The sequence below is a fragment of the Coenobita brevimanus genome, chromosome 51, assembly GCF_032717465.1.
Source record: "Coenobita brevimanus isolate Jiangsu-jjx chromosome 51, ASM3271746v2, whole genome shotgun sequence".
NCBI lineage: Eukaryota > Metazoa > Arthropoda > Malacostraca > Decapoda > Coenobitidae > Coenobita > Coenobita brevimanus.
In genome coordinates this window covers 37,174,504-37,195,167 of record NC_137004.1, presented here as the reverse complement: position 1 = coordinate 37,195,167, position 20,664 = coordinate 37,174,504, and the positions used below count along the sequence as shown (strand labels likewise).

Here is a 20,664-nt window from a genome sequence, read left to right as displayed (position 1 = left end):
AGATTAGAAATGTAAAGAAGAAAAGAACGTCATCACAGTGAAGGGGCTAACACCGATGACAGCAGACACCTGACACCACCATGACCTCATCCCTAATCTCTCGCCTGATATAGACTCTGTCGGTACACTCGAGGACTCTATTTTTAGCTGGCGTGGACCGAGAAAATAAGCGCGCGATATTCTCACATAACATAGGTATAGATGTGACCAATCATCGGTACATGGACTCGCTCTCTCTCTCTCTCTCTCTCTCTCTCTCTCTCTCTCTCTCTCTCTCTCTCTCTCTCTCTCTCTCTTTCCTGACGCCACATACAGTGAGGGTTGGCTGTGACAAATGGACCCTCAGGCATTTCCGTCCCTACTCAATAACGACCTCTCCACCCACGATACATGACCCAATTTACATTCATCCCAACTTTGTCTCTCCAGCTCGCTCTCGATATACCTCTACCCCTTTCATCAACCTCTCCTCTTACTCACTCCCTTATCTACTCCTCCAGCTTGTTCCTCCATCTCTTCCCCTGCTCAACCTCTTCCTCCAGCAGCATCCACACTCACTCTCGCCCTCATGTACTCCCTCACCCTCTCTTAAATTGACCTCTAACTTTTCTCTCTACCTTTTTCTTGGTTTATCCTCTCCGTCCAAATATTCTACACACATTCTCTCCCTCATATCCCTCTCAAAATCTCCCTAACCCCATAACTACATCTGTCTTGGTCTACCGCTCCTTCCAACAACCTCAATTATCAGTCTGTAGGTCAGTTAACCCCTACCTTATCCCTAAACATCCCACTTGGTTTACCTCCCTTTCTTCCAACAACCTCCACTCTCACTCCTTCCCTCATACACCTTCCACATATTGTTCCTCCATCTTTCTCAGTCGTAGAAGATAAAATAAGGTGATCCCAACTCAATAACCCATTCAGCTCGATACGATGAGGTGCTTGAAATTTAATTTTGCTACCTCCATACGACTGCCCTTAGCGTACGAGATCTTTTCCACTCAGACGGGTGGCGTGGGTTGTGTGAAATCGTCTGGGGGTAACAATATTAAACAAATACGTACTTGGGGTGAAGAGGTTAACCTCGCTATTACCCCTTTTGACTGACAGGATTTCTTTCATCCGATCGAAATCGTTTGTTGCAGGCTTGAATAATATGAATGCATTTTTAAAACATTATAGAGCTTAATCGAGACAGTGTTTAACTCTGAATGTTAGAATTCCAGGGGCTTGAATGGTGAGTGAATGAGTGAGTGGCCTACTGCACTGGGGATGTTGTTAATTAGTTCTCCCATTTTTTTTTCTTGTCTTCTAGACCACACCACCAGGAAGGTAGGGATGATGGTGATGATGATGATGATGATGATGATGATGGTTATAATGATGATGATAAGGATGATGAATACTAGGATTTCTCCTAGCTGAACAAAATAGTCTGATGTTTCCCTGACATAGCAACCTGCAGACTACCGTGTATTTCTGTGAGCTGTATAAAATCGTCCATCGTAAGCTGAAGCATAATAAAAAGATCTCTAATATCTATCGCCCATAGTTTTAATCGTGATATTATATAGCTTTACCAGATAATTTTTTTTTCTTATAGTTTGACCCTTCAGTCTAATGACGTATTTTACTCTTGATATTCCTGAAGATTTTATTCACATTTCGAAAAGAAGGGACTAGATTTAGACCTCAGTAACCCCTTCAATACGAAAGGCCTTTCCTAAGTTTTAATAAAATCACAAGGAGCAGCAAGAATATATTTAGAAATAGCTACGTCATCGAATAAAAAGGGTAAAGACAAAGAAAGTATTTCCCAGTGACCAGCTTGTGTCCCTGGCAACGATGGACTTGGTTTATAATTCTTTTACTGCTAGAATTTCTCTGTTATAATTCTCACACTGCTAATTCTTGTCTGTAGTGCTTTAGCTGAGGATTTCTCTATTATTCCTCAACTGCTGCGATTTCTCTGTAATTCTTAAACCTTTAGGATTTCTCTTAGAAGAATACAATCAACTTGCAATACCCTGAAATAAATAACTCAGACCCTTAGTAAGAGCAGAAGAATTTCAAGTCACTTTCTGAACAGAAAAAAAAAAAAAAACATGAGGCTCATTTGGGTTGTTTAAGAGAGGAGAAATCCAAGCATTCGCTCTCTCTCTCTCTCTCTCTCTCTCGCTCTCTCTCTCTCTCTCTCTCTCTCTCTCTCTCTCCCGTAAACCCCACTTTATATACACTGGTAAGTCATGTTTATTTTTCCATTTCCCCCTCCATGTATTTTAACTGCGGGTTATTGACTCTCTCTCTCTCTCTCTCTCTCTCTCTCTCTCTCTCTCTCCTTCCGCGTGTCACGCACTAAAAACGTGCACTGAATTAGCCAGCTTTTGTTCCCCTGCTCTCAAAGACTGCTAGAAGCTAAAAAACAAATACACAGCTTTAGAATAGTCGCTGTGCAGTTGAAAGCGACACTGTCACACCTCACACTGCCACACACACACACACCGCCACATCTCACACCGGCACATCTCACTCTACCACACATACTGCCACACCTAACACTGCCAAATCTTTCACTGCTCACCTCACTCTGTCACATCTGCACCTCATTCTCTCACACCTCATGCGTTAGTTACGGTACATCACACTGCTACACCTAACACTATTTCACTACAAATTTCCACAATGTACATTACCACGCCTCAGTGTCACATCTCAACTGCGATACCTCACAGTTATACCTCACACTGCCACGCCTCATACTGCCGCCCTTCTTGTCGGCCAGTGCACATAAACTTTCTAACTACCTCTAGAAGTCATGGTCTGCCTCCTAAACCTTCTTCTCATGACCCATAACATTCCAGATGATGATAAATCCTAGCTACTAAAATAAATGGATAAAACTGAAAAAATAATGGAACTTTACGGAAGAGAACAGTCAGTTACAAATGAAAATTCATAAAAATGCCGATTTCGAATTTGCAGATGCTTCATTCCTTTGACATATTTCTCAGTTTTATCAGGCAATCACTAGACGATTTTATTACTCTTAAGAAGAACCATTTGTATTTGATGAAGTTAATGAAGACAATAACTAGCTCCACCAAAACGAGAAAGCCCTACTTATCTGAATAAAACCGTCTGGAGATAGTACCAATATAACAGACAAGAGATCGTCATAGTCAGGGAATTAACTTACATTCACAACTGACATATTTTCAACAGACTCACTATTTACACCTATCTTAGACTTCCAAGTTTGTTTAATATTCGCAGCTGGCTTGAAATTCAGAACCAAGAATTCAATTTCAGTACATACGCAGCTAATTCAAAATTTGAAATTAACTTAATCGGAGTTGGTTAAAAAATTCCAAATGATTAGACTTAACTTCGAGGAGAATAAGAAGTTAACTCTCTCTCTCTCTCTCTCTCTCTCTCTCTCTCTCTCTCTCTCCGATTGGAATTCCCAAAAGGGTGTTGTGGGCGGGTGGATGGAGGGGAGAGCTAAGACTTCCTGGGTCAAATGTAGAAAGGCGCGAGTGCGAAAGCCGAGTCCCACCCCATAAGCTACACCCATGCCAACTCCTGCCCTACTTATGGGTGTGTGTGTGTGTGTGTGTGTGTGTGTGTGTGTGTGTGTGTGTGTGTGTGTAAAAGTCTAATAACTAAGTCTGGGCTGCAGTATGTGGGTCAAAGCGTTCCCTTGTCACTTGCGACACGATCATTTGGCTCTATCGGGCCTGTAGACATCATGCTCTCGATACCCTTAGCAGGGGTATTAATAGGGAAGAGAGACTGAGAGAGCAAGAGAATCTATTTTTACCATAATTAGAGAAATTTCTAACTCAAGCAAACATTATGAAATCGCGCGTAAGGAAACGTTCTAATAAACACCAAGATTACCCATCATCTGTGAGCCAGGTAAACTGTAATGATTCTGTTAGATGAAAACTTGACTAATATGTATCAGTCCTGGATGACTCCCAGTGCTGGCTGAGTGACATGTGAACTCAGATTGTGACTCTATACAACTTTTATTAATAACTTTTCCTTCTACAATCAATATTTTCTGAAATTTGAGTTTTCGACACACACACATACATTTCGTACAAGAATAATGATCACCAATTTCGTCTACCTGGCTCAAAAACTGAGGACTTCAAGATGAAAACAGCCACAAACCACATGGAGATTGTGCTGGCATGTGATATGTGTGCAAGTGAACCTCCTTGTTAATTAATCTTTTGTGTAGTGTGTGTGTGTGTGTGTGTGTGTGTGTGTGTGTGTGTGTGTGTGTGTGTGTGTGTGTGTGTGTGTGTGTGTGTTCAGCCACCCTTACCCTCACACACCAGGACATGGAACCAACACGCACCAAGATATGAAACCAACACTACCGGTACTGTTCTCGCTCTCTCTCTCTCTCTCTCTGACCGACCCATTTATGATGAAAATTTATGTCGGCGTAACCCTAAAAGTTCGAAGACAAATTTTTTGTGCCAAATGCCGCTACAATTGGTCTTTCCTTTGATGAAAAAAAAATAAAAAATCATTAGTTAATAGCCTGAGTATACCACAAAAGACTTCATCACACCGGCTAGGTTACTGAGAATTGCATTTAACCTGTTCAGTATAAGGGGCGTTTCGCATGATACGTAAAATCACGTAGCAGTAAAAAGATTAAGATTTGAACTATTTTATCGGTCAAAATAAGTAAGTGGACAGACCCCATTTACCTCTTGATTGCGAAAGGCTTTCCCCAAATTAAATATAATCGCCTGGCAGGAGCAAGGACGATGTCAAAAGATGTCATTTCACAAACTGGAATAACCTGAGATGCCACCTAAAATACAACAACGACTAGTGGACAATAAATACTGCTTTCTACTTTAAGTGCGGGATTGAAAATAACGTAAAAGGGTTCATGAGTTGCACGGAATCATCTGCTTCATCCTGCAGACGTATTATCAAGCTTTATTTTTGCTTTTTCCAGACGTTTTTATTCTGCTTTGGGGAACACCATGAGTAGTGAAGGGGTTAGTGAAGCTTATATCTAACTCCTCCATTTCGCAAAGTCTCTCCTAAGCTGAATAAAATCGTCTGGAAACAGTAGGAATAAATGGAACAGGAAGTCAGAGGATGGAAAAGGTAAAAATAGAAGAAAACCTCCTAAAATGCAGGGAAGAAATGACACAAGGAAAAAGCATGAAGGTAAGAATAACTGAAAGTAAAGGAAGGAGATGAATGTGAAAGAGAAGCTTAGTACAGGGGAAACTAGCTAAGAAAAGAGAAAATCATTGAAGGTATGATGGAAGTCTGAAAGTAAAGCAAAAAATATCTGAAGGTAGGAAAAAGCGAACAAACAATGAACTACAGAAAGTGAAGGTAAGGGAAACCATCATCATCATCATCATCATCATTCCTTAGTGAAGAATGTTATCCTTCAGGTGATTAAAACTGATATGACGGTAGCCAGAATGAAAATCTATATATCTAATGTAACTCTGCCCTAAAAAGTTAAAAAGCTGAAGGAAAAAAAAAAGAGAGGAAACAGCCAAGTAAGCAAGGTTCTGGAGGGAAAAAAAGAGGGTGAGCAAGGGTAAAAGAATGTGAGACCCTGAAAGAAAGAACGCTGAATGAGACTGACTGCGATTGTGAGTGAAAGTGAGAAAAATGAATGGCACACGGTATGCTAATGAAAACAGGAGAGAACTGTGAGGAAGTGTGAATGAAAAAGTGTGTTTGTGTGAGGCAGCGTGAGTGATAGACAAAGTACGACGATACAGAAAATTTTAAGCGAGAAAGTACGAGTGAGAGATAACGAGTGAGTAGCTGTGTGTGTGTGTGTGTGTGTGTGTGTGTGTGTGTGTGTGTGTGTGTGTGTGTGTGTGTGTGTGTGTGTGTGTGTGTGTGTGTGTGTGTGTCAGGAGTTTAACTGAGAGACTAGGACGAGGAGTGTGTGTGTGAGGGAGAATGTTTGTGAAGAAAAAGTGCATGAGATGGAGAAAGTTGGAGAAAGAGTGTGTGTGTGAGTGAGAATGTGTGTGAGACAGGAGGGTGCATGAGAGGGTCCAAGGTGGGGTGGGTAGGCACAAAATTAGCTTCAGTATCTGGCACACTCACGCTAACACCTCTCCCCCCCTCATCCTCCCCGCCCCTCTCCCCTTCTCCCTCTCTCCTTCTCCCTCCCCCTCAACTCCCAACTCATTTTCCTTGAACTATTTCCTTCCCCTCTCTCTCTCTCCCAGCCATGCTCCTTTCTGTGCCTCCCAACATTCTTCCTTCCTCGCCTCTCTCAGCGAAGGAGTTAGCCTGAGTCCTCTTCGAGAATACTGTATTTACGAATGAAATATAGGACGATTTTGCACCGCTTACTCTGCTGAAAAAAAAATCGTCTAGCAGTAACAAGAGGAAAATCCGACCACTGAAAGGAGCTGTTAATACTCTCAGCTTTCTGTGAATCACTCGCTGCTAAATAAAATCGTCTGGCGTTAGTTGCAGTGGAATACTAGAGTTGTCCCGACCACACGGGCTCCTATGGCTCACTTATCCGAATGCAGTCGTCTGGCGTTAGCTGGAATAAAACTGGAAAAGAGACGTGACTGTCAAAAAAATTAAGGAATTCAAGGAGTAATTAAATCCAAAAAATTGTAATAGTAAACGATAAGCGTATTTTTAAAAGTTTTCAGGGCAATTTTTCCAGACAATTTATAAACGATTTTATTCATATGATTACACCACGCAAATCAAAACTCCTCATATGTAAAAATGATTGTCCTCTATTTTGTTTCTTTAGGACGAGGTTCAGTGATGTTATTCGTTGGAATCTCTTTCTCTTTCTCTCTCTCTCTCTCTCTCTCTCTCTCTCTCTCTCTCTCTCTCTCTCTCTCTCTCTCTCTCTCTGATGCCATAGCCAAAGATAGTATTGATGTCACCTGTCCTCTGATGCCTAAAGTGCGTCACCTAAAGTCCAACTCCCAATTACTCTCTACAGTGACATCAGCTAAAATCTTTCATGTCTGCATTATCTTGTTCTGAACCCTTTCCGTACACTGAGACTTCATCAAATATGAGACTCCCATACGACTGCATTTTGACTTTATGAAGAATTAATTAAGCTTAAGGGCGTTACATTTCAAAAATTATCTCCCGTAAATCCTTCACCAACAATCAGTCCTCCATTTGATTCTAGTTAGATTACTTACGAAAAATCCCTCGGGCCGAAAGTGATAATTATAGCGTCAAATACCCCTTCAGTGCGAGGGCCTGTGAAAGATGAATTATTTCGTGTAACGGTAAACAAGTACCAAATAAAAACGCTTTTGAACTGAAGGCGTTATTGGGGAATGTTTCTGACCCTTGCACATCGAGATATCACTTCGGGTCCGAAATAATTTTTTCCGATGATGCCTCATCTGCAGCCCGTGTTGCATAAATCATACCCTATTGTTATGCATTGATGTCTAAACTATGACGCATATATATTCATGTCTGAGCACCTTCAACACATTTTTTTTAATACTTCGTAAGAGCATAGACTACCTATCGAATCATACAGTGTGAGGAGGGTGCGAGTTAGTCCGAAACATGTTCTTGCTGTCTTCAAATTATTTTATACAGCCTGGGAGACACCAATCACTGATGGTATTAATAAAAAAAAAAAATCTCCACATCACTGACGTTCAGTACTTGGTGTGGTGATTTTTATTTTTACCTCTTGCTGCCGCCAGGCAATTTTATCCAGGTTGGGGAAATCTCTGGCAGTGAATCGTCAATAAAAATTATTTATCCTTGGCTGTCTCCACCGCGGCCACCTGAAGATGGATTCATCTTGAATGACATCAGTTTGATAAAAAAGGGAAACATCCCAAGATGCATCAAAGTACCACCTGAAGAAAAGTGTATGTCTATCTATTCCCAAACACCCTGTCTTTGACCTGAACCAGATTACCCAAGACAAAAATGCATCCAAGCTATTCTGTTGTAGCTCATCTTCGCCCCTCTCAAAAATGCCTCCAGCTTATGGTTACTCTTCACTCCCTCACAGAAATTGCCTCAAAGTTTCTCTATTTCTCTCAGTCTCCACCCTTCCTGTAGACCATCCAATTACCGACCTCTCTCAAACATCCCTTCAAATTATCCTTCTCCTCGTTCTGCCAGTATCACATTTCTGGGACGGTGCTCACACTCACGTACTTAAATAGATGGCGGCTCGAGGAATTTGTTTTTATGCTGACTAGCGCAAAACACACAAAAACAGGAAAAAACAATAACACAAGGAATTCCCAAGAGTAGTGCTATTTACGACTGATGTCTTTTTTCAGGTACCAAGGCGAGAAGCCCCACCCCCTTGCAGCTGATTGGTTGATAGAATTGAGAAGAAACAATGCCACAGTTGCTCCTTATTTCTTCTCCATCATCATCATCATCATCATCATCATCATCATCATCCATATTTCATTCATTATTATCAGAGTTACTTCAACGTTACTGTCGACCTCATATCACCAGAATAAGAGTATTTTCTGTGGCACTAGAAAAAAAATATTCATAATGATTGCTGTAGTAATCTTGGCTAAACATATACCTATCCTCTATCCAAGACACACCATCCTCCTTCCTATAGTTACCCTCCCACTTCACTTACCCCTATTCAGTAACGACTCTATCCACAACACATCATCCACATCCACCTACTCTCTCACTGTCTCACCCCTTAGTCTTCCTCTTCTTCTCTCAGGCAACTCATTCTCATACACCCTCCATCATTTACTTCCCATCTGATTCATGCATCCCTTGCTTGATCTACCTCCCCTCCTCCTCCCAGCCACTGTACTTTCATAGACCTTTCTTCAAACATTTCATCGCCATGGTCTACGTGTATCTCTTCTTCCAACCACCTACCTTATAATTCCCTGTATTTTCTACTCGCTCTTATCACTCCACCTCATCCTTTTCTCATCCTTTAATAAATTTTGCTTGCTTGCGTGATATCCCTTGATTATATTATCAAAAAGCGCACAAGGCATGGCGAAACTGTAATAATAGATTGTAGTCGTTGAAGGTGAATACAAATTTTTCAAAATGTCGTAATAATGATCAGTTCAGTTTGTCTCGGGAGCTATAGGAATCGCATTAGTCATAAACTCCATGGCAAAGGAAATTATCGTTATGCTTAAATGCTGGAGTATCTGGTTTTAATTTTTTTTTTATTTATTATTATCCTCTTATATTTGCTTACCATTGGATTTGTTATCTGAATGTTCCTTATTACAGTTCACTCAGTAGCTTCATTCTTATATGGATCGATGACATTGGTTGTTTTCTATCTGGTTACTAACCGACAGTAATCAATTCTGTTTTCTTTTACGGAATCGTAAGAGTAAAGAAAGGTTTACTTGCTTATCATAATGGATTCTATTTTGAGATGGAATATAAAATGTGTGTGGGACTCCAGCGAAATTATGTATTTTATAGACTGTCATGTGATCTTCCACAAGATATTAATTATCCAAGATGGTCGTAACCACAATGCCTTCATGGTCCTTTTCCTATTATCGTCTTATTATTGTAGTGTTCTCTTAACCTCAGAAAGGAACTACTAAATATGGATTAATCGGTTTACTGCAAGCACGTTTATGCGTTCTTATTTATTATTATTATTATTAATTTGTTCCTCGTGTGGAGAGATGGAAAGCTAGGCTTTAGAAAACTGGAAGTCGAAAAGGACTACTGTAGTAATTTTCAAATACTGGAGGACAGATAATTAACCCAGTCCATCTGCATCAGCCAGCTTTTCAACTTCACATCCAGGAAAATGATTAGCCATGGTTCCAACAACAGGACCCACGGCAGTCTCATCTTGGCTCGCCTGCAGTTCCTCATTCCATCCTAAATCCAGCAGTGCAGTTATAACTCTGCTACCTCATTCTTTATCTTTCTCTCCTTTTACGTTTGGCTTTCATTGTAATCCATAGTCCACCTTAAAAGGTTTCTCCATTTCTTTTTTTTTTTAATGTTACTCTTCTGTTTCTTCATTTCGTCTTGATTCGCTTCCCAGCATAAACTCATTTTTGTTCTTTATCTTACTGTCGAACTTCTCATACTCAGCCTCTTATAACACACACTCAGCATAGACAAACCTAATCGTGAGAGGGTTAAGGGTGACACTCCCAGGCAACAATGAGCCGTTTGCAGTTAGCAGGAAAAGAGTATTAGAGTTATCCCCACCTTGAGAGGGATAATTTCTCCTCTTCCTCATATTCTCAGTGCAACATTTTCCGGATGGAGTTAATATCCCTGTTCCAAACCATTATCCACCTTCCTTGCATATCACTGTGGGATTACCTCTTCTTTATTTGTCATTTTCAATCCTCCATTCCATCCTCATTTACTTATCAGCATACAAAATTCCATCTTTTCTTTCTACTTTATTCTTGATATTCTCTCAGCCAGTTGCATTTCTTTACTTCATCCACATCCTCCGTCCAGAAATTATATATTCTTCTGCCTTTTTCACTACGTTATTGGTATACTTGTACCATTTCTTCAGCTACAGCCCTCCAGAGTACGTCCTGATATGCCACCAAGTATGTTTAATTCTCCTCCTATATTCCTCAGTTCCATGCCAGCTCTTCCATCTTCTATGTTCTTGGTCTAACCCTTTTATCTCACCTGCAGTTCTTCTTTCCATCCATATCTGCTTTCAAACATATACTTCTCATCCTTTTTCTTGATTTGGTCTTCCTTATTCTCAGATTCCACTCCTTCATTCCATCTCAGTCAGCCTACAATAAAATATATCTTCACTTTACTCTTGGTATCTTCCTTCTTTTCAGCTTCAGTCCTTCCCTCTATCCCAGTTGGTTTTCAGAAGATACTCTTTCATCTTATTCTTGGAATGTTCCCTTCTCTTCCATAAACTTCACTCCTTCGCTCTGTTCAGTCGGAGTTTCAGAATATACTCTTCCTTCTTCATCTTGCATGGCATGTCCCTCCACTTCCTCCAAATTCAGTTCTTCATTCCATCCCAGTCGACCTTCCATCTTGCATTTCATCTTTGGTCTGCTGCTGTCTCTTAACTGCAGCCCTATATTCCATCCCTACCCATCTTAAAGCACATACTCTATTACTATGTTATATAGATTTTAGTATCTCTCTAACTGCAGTTCGTCATTTCACTCGATTCTAGTTTCCACCATACATACCTTACCTTCAGATGCGGTCTGCCCTTTCACCCCACAACCCTTTAATTCATCATTCCACCTTGTCATTATCATCATAACCCTATTTCCCAGCATTAAAGAGCAAGCAGAACCCAGAAACATGAAGGGCAAAATCATAAACATAGGATCAACCTCTATTAGAATGTCCGCGGCGAAAAGTAGGCCACACACTTTATTCACTCAACTACCAGTTAAATGAATCTACCCTACGTAACATTAGCGTAAAATAAAGATTGGAGTCGCCCACCAAGGACCAAAGGGGTGTACTACGCAGAGTACTTCCCAAATTCCGAGCATTGGCAGACGATGTGGTCAGACGGGTGCTACACAAGGATGTTTTTCGTGTTGCCGTGCGCACCCCGGGAGCCACCTTCGCGTTCTCTCCTGCCACATGGATGGAGTACTTGTTGTTCTTAACCCTTTTAGTCCGGTGACGTACTTTGAACCCTTTCAGTCCGATGACATAGCTTCTTTTTAGCTTATTCTGACGATTTGGTTAACTTTAGAGAGGCTAGTTGTAGTGACGAGGTTGGAAACAATCTTTATAATGCATTTCACAACAACATCTCTTTCATTTAATATAACAGAATCGTCTCAGATTTTAAAGAAATAAAGTAGACGCACGCAATGGGATTAGAGAGATTTGTATTCATGCTACTGCTTACCGATTTGCTCAACTCAAAAACGGGAGATAAGGAAAAGACGTATCTAAGTCTCCTAGTTCGAAATGTCTAACCTAAGCAAAGAAAAAAATCGTGTGGACATTAACAGTACGAGAGAGAGAGAGAGAGAGAGAGAGAGAGAGAGAGAGAGAGAGAGAGAGAGCAAATATAAATCAGCCGGTACAATGAAAATAAAGCCATTGTATTTTAATCTCTTCAGTGCGATGCTATATTTTAATTTTTCTATTTTTGGACGATTTTATCTAGCTACGGATGGACTTCTTGTACTGGAATGGTTAAATTGAGCCTTCATTATCACTTCTTTATCCAGGGACTCGCCTAAGCTGAAAAAAAATCGTCAGGCTGCGGCAAGAATACGCTACAAGAGAACGTCACCGGAGTCAAGGGGTTAAATGTATCTAGTAGTCAACCCCAAGCTCATCTGAATGGGAACTCGTTGTCTTACAGGTCAAAGTTGCCCTTATTCAGCAGTCCACCATCCTCCTTTCGGGGGATAGAGAGGGGAATGAAGGACGTTTGTGTTCCAGGCAGCTCCACCGCCCGGTTATGTCGGTGCTACCACGTGAAGGGTCAAGGGGTAAATTCGCGATACATGCCCCAAGTGATCTTCTCTTCCACAGGAAATACGGTAGTTTACATGTATCAATATCCTGAACCTCTACAATCCGGGTATGTACTGTTAATTTTATTCTCGGTTATCTCCAGACGATTTTATATTACCTGAAGATAAACTTCTAGAGCTAAATTTGTTAGATATAGGCTCCATTAAAGTCTTCATTGCTGGAGATCCTTCCTAGACTGAATATAATAAGACGTAGTAGAAGCAAAAATGGAAATTAAAGCACGTCATCGAACTGGAGGCTGAATATACCAAGGTCAGTGATAAATCAGGTTTCATAATAACAGTGCTTAATAGAGCTAGCCAGTCAGGTACGCCAATATTATCTAAGTTCTCTGTTCATCAAGAAGTCTATAAACCTGTCTACACTTCCTACGAGTACAAAATTTGTGAATATTCCAGCACAGGCACAAAGTTGGATCGAGCAGCTGGTACTCTCACTGTTAAAAGTTCCAAGACACTTCCCTGCCAGCTGTGGTGGTGAAAGATTTTACACAAAACAGTTTGAGACAGCAACATGAAGCTCAAAAGAAAAGAGTCTAAATAGGAAGAATATCCTCTCAAGTACGGGAAAGAATGAGAAACAGTGAAGACAGGACACAATGCTGGTGAACTTTGTTCGTGAAAGTAGGCTACCCACTCTGCTCTTATACTTAAGTTCACCCAGGACAGACTCCTTCACCTAAAATCCTCGTTCAGCTACAACAGGACATAAAATGCAGATTATTTATTTACATTTTCTAAGATATAACAGCCGGATTTATGGCAGAACCGGCTGGCCATCATTTCAAGGACTTCCATAATGAAGGCTCGTTATAAAAAGATAACTTTGTTTCCTTGAAATATTTTAATTGATATCAATGACCTTAGGAGATAATAGGATATCATTTAAGACACTGACTTTTCCAGCACTTGATAATGTAATGATAAACTTCCAGTACTTAATAATGTAATGATAAACTATCATGGAAGGGATCTTACCAGTCAACTGGTCCCACAACTCTAAATCCGTCCTTGTGATCCAAAATCTCACTGTGGCTCTGTGGCCGTGGTACGACGTTTGGGTTTAAATTACTCTAAACTTTTTTTTACAAACAAGTTTTGAGGTCCCTACTATCTGCTTGACCGGTCTGGACTGCTATAAAATCGGACTCTGGCAATACCAACTCACCCTCTTGGACATGGATCCGTCTATGCCATATTGCCTCTCAATGTCCAGAAGATGGCCGCCCTGGGGAAGGTGAACGGTGGTGCAGATGGAGCGAGTGCCTGAAAGGTCATCCTTCTTCTCCTTCTGACGCAGGCCAATGGGGGTGTACTTGTAGCCGTATGCGGAGGGCCAGGTGCTCATGATGGTGGCAGTGAGTGTGTCGGCGAGTGGCTGCTAAGATGTACCACGCACGATGGCTTTCGGGGCAACACTGGCGAGGCGGCCAGGACGGTACAACTCCTTGGCACGCCGCCCCCTGCCCCCCGCGCACAAAGCCCCGCCCTCTTTCCATCCCATAATACATCGTTTTAATCGTCACTGCTCACATATGCTCTCACACCCCCTCTCATGAAGCCTGAGCGATAATATTTGCCACCGATCAGGCATGGTGTAGCAGGCAGGAGAGTATTTTGGGACCCGTTCCCTTATGCCTCCGAGTTCTTTCAGCAGACGCGGGGCTACTTTCCAACTGCCCTCGCGTCTTCCCATATTGTTGCGCATAATACCCAGGGTAATAAAGTGGCGTGTGAGTGGTGTGGTGTGGAAGCAGTACGAGTGGAGGTGGAGGCAGCCATAAGCAGCCTCGCACTACACCTAAGCGTCTCGGGTTCACCAGGCCATAGTCAGCATAGGACCCGCCCTGCCTGTTCCGCCAGGCAGGGGGGAACGGGTAAATGCCTTAGCCTCGCGGGTCTCCAACTAAGGTTCAACTAGGAAGGATAGTTGTGACTGAGAGACAGTTTGAATGAGGAAAATTGACCAGTCAGCATCTCCAACCGGGGTTCAAATAGAGAGGATAGCTGAGATGGCGAAACTGTTTGAGGAAAATGGACCCATCACTATCTTCAGTTTGGGTTCAGCCAGAGAGGATAGTTGTGATAGAGGGTATGTTTGAGGAAAATGGATCAATCGTTATCTTCAGCTGAGGTTCAGCCAGGAAGGATAGTTGTGGTGGGAGAGACAGTTTGATTGAGGAAAATATACCAGTCATTATCTTCAACTGAGTTTTAACTAAAGAGGATTGTTAGGGTGGGGGACAGAAAATGAGCCAATCACCATTTTTCAGCTAGGGTCTAGCTTGGATGGATTATTGCGATAGACAGACTGAGGAAAATTAGCCGTCATTATTTTCAACTGAAGTTCAGCTTGAGAGAAAAATTGTGATGGAGAGACTAAGGAAAATGGGCAAACCAATGCCTCAAAATGAGATCCAGCTAGGTAGGACCGTACTGGTGGAGAGACCGTTTCACTGAGGAAAATCTAAGTCATCAGCTGGGGTTCAGCTAGAGAGGATACCTGTGGTGGAGAGACTGAATGACGAAAATGGACCAATCAGTATCTCAAACGGACCCAGATAGGATGGATCATTGTAGTGGAGTATCTGAAACTTGGACCAAGTTAGGATGGACAGTTGTGGAGAGATTGATAAATATGGATTAATCGATCAGTAGAAAAGACACCTGTAGTTAAGTTGAGGATAATTACCTCCGCCAATGTAGCTGGAGGAGGTTATATATTCACCCCTCTTTGTCTGTTTGTTTGTCAACAAGATGTATCAATAAGTTATCGATGGATTTCAATGAAATTTTGTGGATACGTGGGCCCAGAGAGAAAAATTGATAGATTTAAAAAAATAAAATATTATACTGCAGGCTTTTCGACGAAAAAACAAAAAGTCTACAAGGGACAGAATCTATATCTGCCAAGGGAATTTGTGGTGCAGTGAGGTAGGTGAGGGCACCCACCATCCACTCATTTGAGATACCTATTAAGTGACTCTAGCTGAGTGACAGGTGAAATGGTGTACTGTAAGCCAGAAAGCCATTTACTACCGTATGCTGGGTGGTTATCATACAGCCAGATGACACCTGGTGGTCTAATAGGTTAAGACGCTCCGACTGGATGGGGCAAACATGGGTGTACGTCTGAGGAATGGTTGGGGTTTATTGGCCACATAATCCTCCTCTGGGGGATGGGAGGAGGCTAATCACTCTTGCATTAAACGTCGGGAATGAGTAGCCTAGTTTCAGGTCCCTACTCTCCTGGTGGGGCAGAAAAGGATTGCTTGATAGGAAAAAAAAATCCCGTAGTAACAGGTACTAGAAAGCCTCATGTACCAGGTGGTGTGTCGTGGGAGGGAGGGGTCGTTATCGGATAAGAATAGAAATACACTGTACCTGGAGATATTTTTGGACAAACAGGCCCCCTCCCAGCATGCGGCGTTGGGCAACAGACTGACTGACTAGATGGAGAGGTGGTAGAATATGTGTTGTACGATGACATCTTATATATACTGTTCTCATTCACCTTAGGAGAGACATCCCTGTAGCGAATGATCGGAGAGCTGCTTTCGTGGATATACTGTATAGGGATAAAAGGAAAAAATAAATTATGCCCTATCTAACATCCAGTCCCTTATTGCTCCATCTGGGACGTAGGGTTACTGAGCCAGATACTTAGTTCTTACATAAGGTGAGTGACCACCTGCTCTTCCCTGAAAGGCATTATGTAAACAATCTACCCTAGCCAACCGTTATATTAAACCCATATGGGCCACATACGCTTGTGTTGCCTAAACCCACTAGACCACCAGGGGTTCATTTAGTTATATGATTACCAACCAACTTAGTAAAGGGTACCCTCTGCTACAAGAAACCTCTTGACTTGTTAAAAGGTGACGTTACATGAAGTGAGTGGATGGTAGAGCCCCCACCTACCACCGGCACATATGTACAATACAGTGTTGAAATTCTGCTGGTTGGGAGATCTCCGTAAAACAATTTCTGAATGTGGCTACACGTGGATAACTGGCCATGTGGTGAGAAGAGAGAATGAGAGACTGAATAGGAGAATGTATGTGAATGAAATGGAGGGGGAGGAGGAAACCTAGGATGAGATGGAGGACAGGGTGGACAGATATACGAGAGAGATGGTGTGAGTTGGAGAAAGGGCAGCCTAAGGCAGAGGGAAGGGTGACACGAAGGCGATTCGTCTGTGGCTGCCCCTTACGAGATTATTACGTCTAAGAAGAAATGAGTAGTTAGAAAGACAGACTTTAAAATCCTCCAGGTGAGCAATTTAGTCACTGTGAACCAAGGCACAGACGCAAAACCTACAGCGTGGCCAGCGTTCGGTGTCAAAAATAGAATCTAGTGGAAATATGATGCAGACAAACGCGGCCATAAACTCTAACTTCCCCTCAACGCGTCCAGCAAACATACAGCACTACGACATACTGGTCTTATTCTTAGTGTGTCATACTTTGAGTTGTTTGTACAGAGAAAAAAATATATGAATACAACCGTACGACTTATTGTGTCATACTTTTTTTGTACAGGGAGACAAACCTTAGCATACCCGGCATGTGCTAGAGTGTGCCTACCATGTACTAATATGACAAGAAGATGGAAAAACTACTGTGAAATGTTTAAACATACGGAAAAAAAAAAGTGAAATACAAAGCAATCTCTTCCGTACTACGATAACTTGTGCTTGTTACTCACAGACGATTTCATTCAGCTTGAAATAATTCGAGATGAAGGGGTTAACCTCAGTTTGCCAGTTCACCTCTAGTGGACTCTCCCTAACTAAATATTACCGTCTGGTCGTAGCAATAATAAACTAACAATGGGTGTCAACGCACTGAAGGGTCTGACAGAACGCCAGCATGCCAAAAAGCCAGTAGGAAAATAGTTTAAACAACAGACGCTAGTGTTTAATGTAGCTTGAACAAAATACAATCCAGTGTTCAACATGGCTTATTCAAAATATAAGTTTTTAAAATGTCTTAAGAAAAATATAAGCTGATGTTTAATGCAACTTTAACAAAATACAAGCCAGTTTTCGGTCTGGATTAAGCAAAATACAAGTAAGTGTTCAATGTGACAAACAAAATAACAGCTGGTAATGCAATTTAAATAAAATGCAAATGTAAAATGAGGGTTCAAAGGGTGCTGGTATAACTGTGATAGAAGTTAGTTTTAAATGCGAGAAATGAAGAAGCCAGTGTGATAGGTGGCTTAAGTACATTTACCATGATAAAAACGGAAGTAGGAGTGAAATATGGCTTGATCGACACTTTCCCTTTCATATTTGTAAGATTTTATGAAGTCTCTGTCAACCTCTTTACTACGATGAGCATTTTTGCCATTATTAATTTCCTTCCTGGCGCCAGACTCGTTTATACAGCTTTCGTAGTGAAGAGGTTAAAGCAGTCACCCTTAATCTATTTTGTATAATGACGTTTTTAACCATTATTTTTCCTATTATCAGACAATTGTATGAAGTTTTGAAAAGTCTCTCGTCATGAATGAGTTTAATAGTCTCCATGCATCTGTTTTTAATGGGTTTTTTGTTTTAGTGTATTCATATTATCTCTAGACAATTTATTACACAGATGTCGCCTTTTGTAGTGCACAGGCTAAAACAATAACCAACCCTTTCTGTGCGGCTTTCTTTTATATATATATATATATATATATATATATATATATATATATATATATATATATATATATAATCTTCCGACGATTTATGCAGCTTAGAAATCTCTAGGTGGGAAAAATGATCTGAATAATGATAACGATGCTGGTGATGCTGATGCTGATGATGCTCTCTTAATAAGGAGATAAAGTAGGTGTCGGACATGCACATTCCTTCCTCACATCAAGAATAAAACATTTAAAGAGAAATACGACGTAAACACAGCTCAAAAAATGGCCACAAAATACCAGCTGACGGCACACTTCCCCTTACTGCCAGTGTGTCATGCTTCCTCAGTGTGTTTAGCATGTTTACATCAAGTCGGCGCCGGGCAAGCTATTCGGACGAGACTGTTAGCTGGGGTGTGGGATGTGGGAGGTGTGGAGAGAGTGTAAGGGGTAGTGTGGGGTGTTGAGAGGGTGTAAAGGGTGAGGGAGGTGTGGGGTATGGGGAAAAGTGGATGTGTGGATGGGATGTGAGGTGTCGAGGGCGTGAGGTGTGAGGGGGCCGAGTGGTGTGTGGCGAGGGTGTAAGGGGTGAGGGACGTGTGGATCTGGGGAATGGTGGGAGGTGTGGGGATGGAGAGTGTGGGATGTCGGGAGTAGTGGAGTGTGGGTATTGAGTGTTTGGATAAGGTGTGGGGAGGGTGTGGTGGAATGTGAAGGAAGGGGATAAGTTCGCCGAGAGTGTGGAGAGAGTGTGTAGAGAGTGTGAGGGTGTGGAAAGGGTGTGTGGGATGTGTGAGGGTGTGTAGAAGGTGTGCAGGAGGTGTGAGGGTGTGGAGAGGATGTGTAGGGAGTGTGCGAGTAGGAGAGTTTTGGGGTGTGGGGGAAGTGTTGAATATGGCTGATGTGGGGAGGTGTGGGGGTAGCGTCTGTGTGACGGAGGGGGAAAATGTGGGTCAGGGGAGAGAGAGAGAGAGAGAGAGAGAGAGAGAGAGAGAGAGAGAGAGAGAGGAGGTAAAAAGAGAGCGAGAGGGATGCTGTGGAGTGATGGATAGCGGTGATGGTGAGTGTAGGTGGGTTGAAGGAATGAGGGGGAGGGGAGGGAGAGAAGTGTTGAGGTGAGATGTGAGTAGGAAAGACAGATTGGTGGGTGAGAGACGAGATTTCTGTCGGTGTGGAGAGGAGGTTAACTTCTCTCCCCTTCCTCTCTCTCTCTCTCTCTCTCTCTCTCTCTCTCTCTCTCTCTCTCTCTCTCTCTCTCGAATAAATCAAAATATTGCAAGATATCCGTTCTTAAGATAGAAAATCAAAATTAAACCAAACTGAGCCAAAATGAGATCCACTCGTTCCAAGACGCCATGACTCTTTGTGTTTGAAAGATAGTCATAGTTGCCCATATTCTAAGTGGCACTGGAGGCTTTGTGGCACCTCCTCCGAAGCGATTTGTTTGCATAGTATTTTCTGCATGTCGTATTATATCGCTTTAGCAGAGACATATATTGCATCAGTAAAGTACAAAATTGTATAGATATAAGATGGGAACAGTAAATCGCTCTGAAATAAGTCCTACGATATTTCCAAAACCACTTTTAATACGACCCTCTACAGAAGAAAAGGAAGACAATCTCTAAGCTGACTTCTTGTGTACATTCGTGCAGATAACATAAATAAAAGCGTTATCGGGCTTAAAGGTTTAACAGAGAGTATGCAGTTTACTAGGTTTGTATCATCTGACAGACCTGGGTTACGCAAAACTGACTCAAGGTTGCATAAGTCTGATGAGCTTTAGCTATGAGGAAGGAAAAAGTCTGCTTGGTTACTAATCAGATTGGCCCTCAGATCTGACTACAATGGGCTATCACTAGGCTGAAAGAGGTTATAGATCTTTGTCAGGTTAGAGTAAAAGCGCCATACAAAAGGTTTCTCCTAAGATGAATGAAATCGTCTGGTGGTTGGAAAGCTTAAATCTGAAAGTCGTATTCCTGCTTAATGGACTAAAGAATGCATGGCGCCGACTGAGGACACGTAATCTCTAAGGAGTTGGTAATGTAAAGGAATGCGTGTGTGTGTGTGTGTGTGTGTGTGTGTGTGTGTGTGTGTGCACGACATGTAAGGTCTGCAACACCGTCAATTGCAGGTGCTCATGGTGTAGTGGTTATCACATCTGTCTAACACACAGAAGGTCCCAGGTTCGAGCCCTGGTGAGCACATAGTTATTTTTATTTGTCATTCAGTACATCTTACTTTCCATTTGGTTGCCTACCCATCTATCTATTAATTCGTATTATATTTATCTACGGGCACATTACTCATCCACCTATTTGTTTTTCCAATTTTCCCTCCATCTATCTGACTGTCGCTGTGTCAGTCCATTTAAACTATTCAGCTATCTGTCCATATCTCTGCCTACCAATCTGTTTATTATCCACAGATTTATCTACTAATACATTATTCATTTAAGTACCTGTATATACACTGTTCTCATCCTCTGTCTGCCTCTTCC

General features: G+C 41.8%; 1 protein-coding gene and 1 non-coding gene across 6 annotated transcripts in view; one reads left to right on the top strand and one right to left on the bottom strand.

The window, feature by feature from the left end:
• Positions 1-13,964, bottom strand: part of LOC145400261 (uncharacterized) — a 48,220-nt gene extending 34,256 nt beyond the window's left edge. For all 5 annotated transcript variants that reach the window (XM_080272789.1, XM_080272788.1, XM_080272787.1 and 2 more), the window contains exon 1: positions 13,696-13,964. In XM_080272789.1, the coding sequence (XP_080128915.1) occupies positions 13,696-13,875 (180 nt within the window). In that variant the 5' untranslated portion in view covers positions 13,876-13,964. The remainder of the gene's footprint in view (positions 1-13,695) is intronic.
• A 6,334-nt stretch (positions 13,965-20,298) lies between these two features.
• On the top strand, positions 20,299-20,371 carry TRNAV-AAC (transfer RNA valine (anticodon AAC)). The gene has a single exon. It is a non-coding gene; the product is annotated as a tRNA-Val (tRNA).
• Positions 20,372-20,664: the final 293 nt, after the last annotated feature.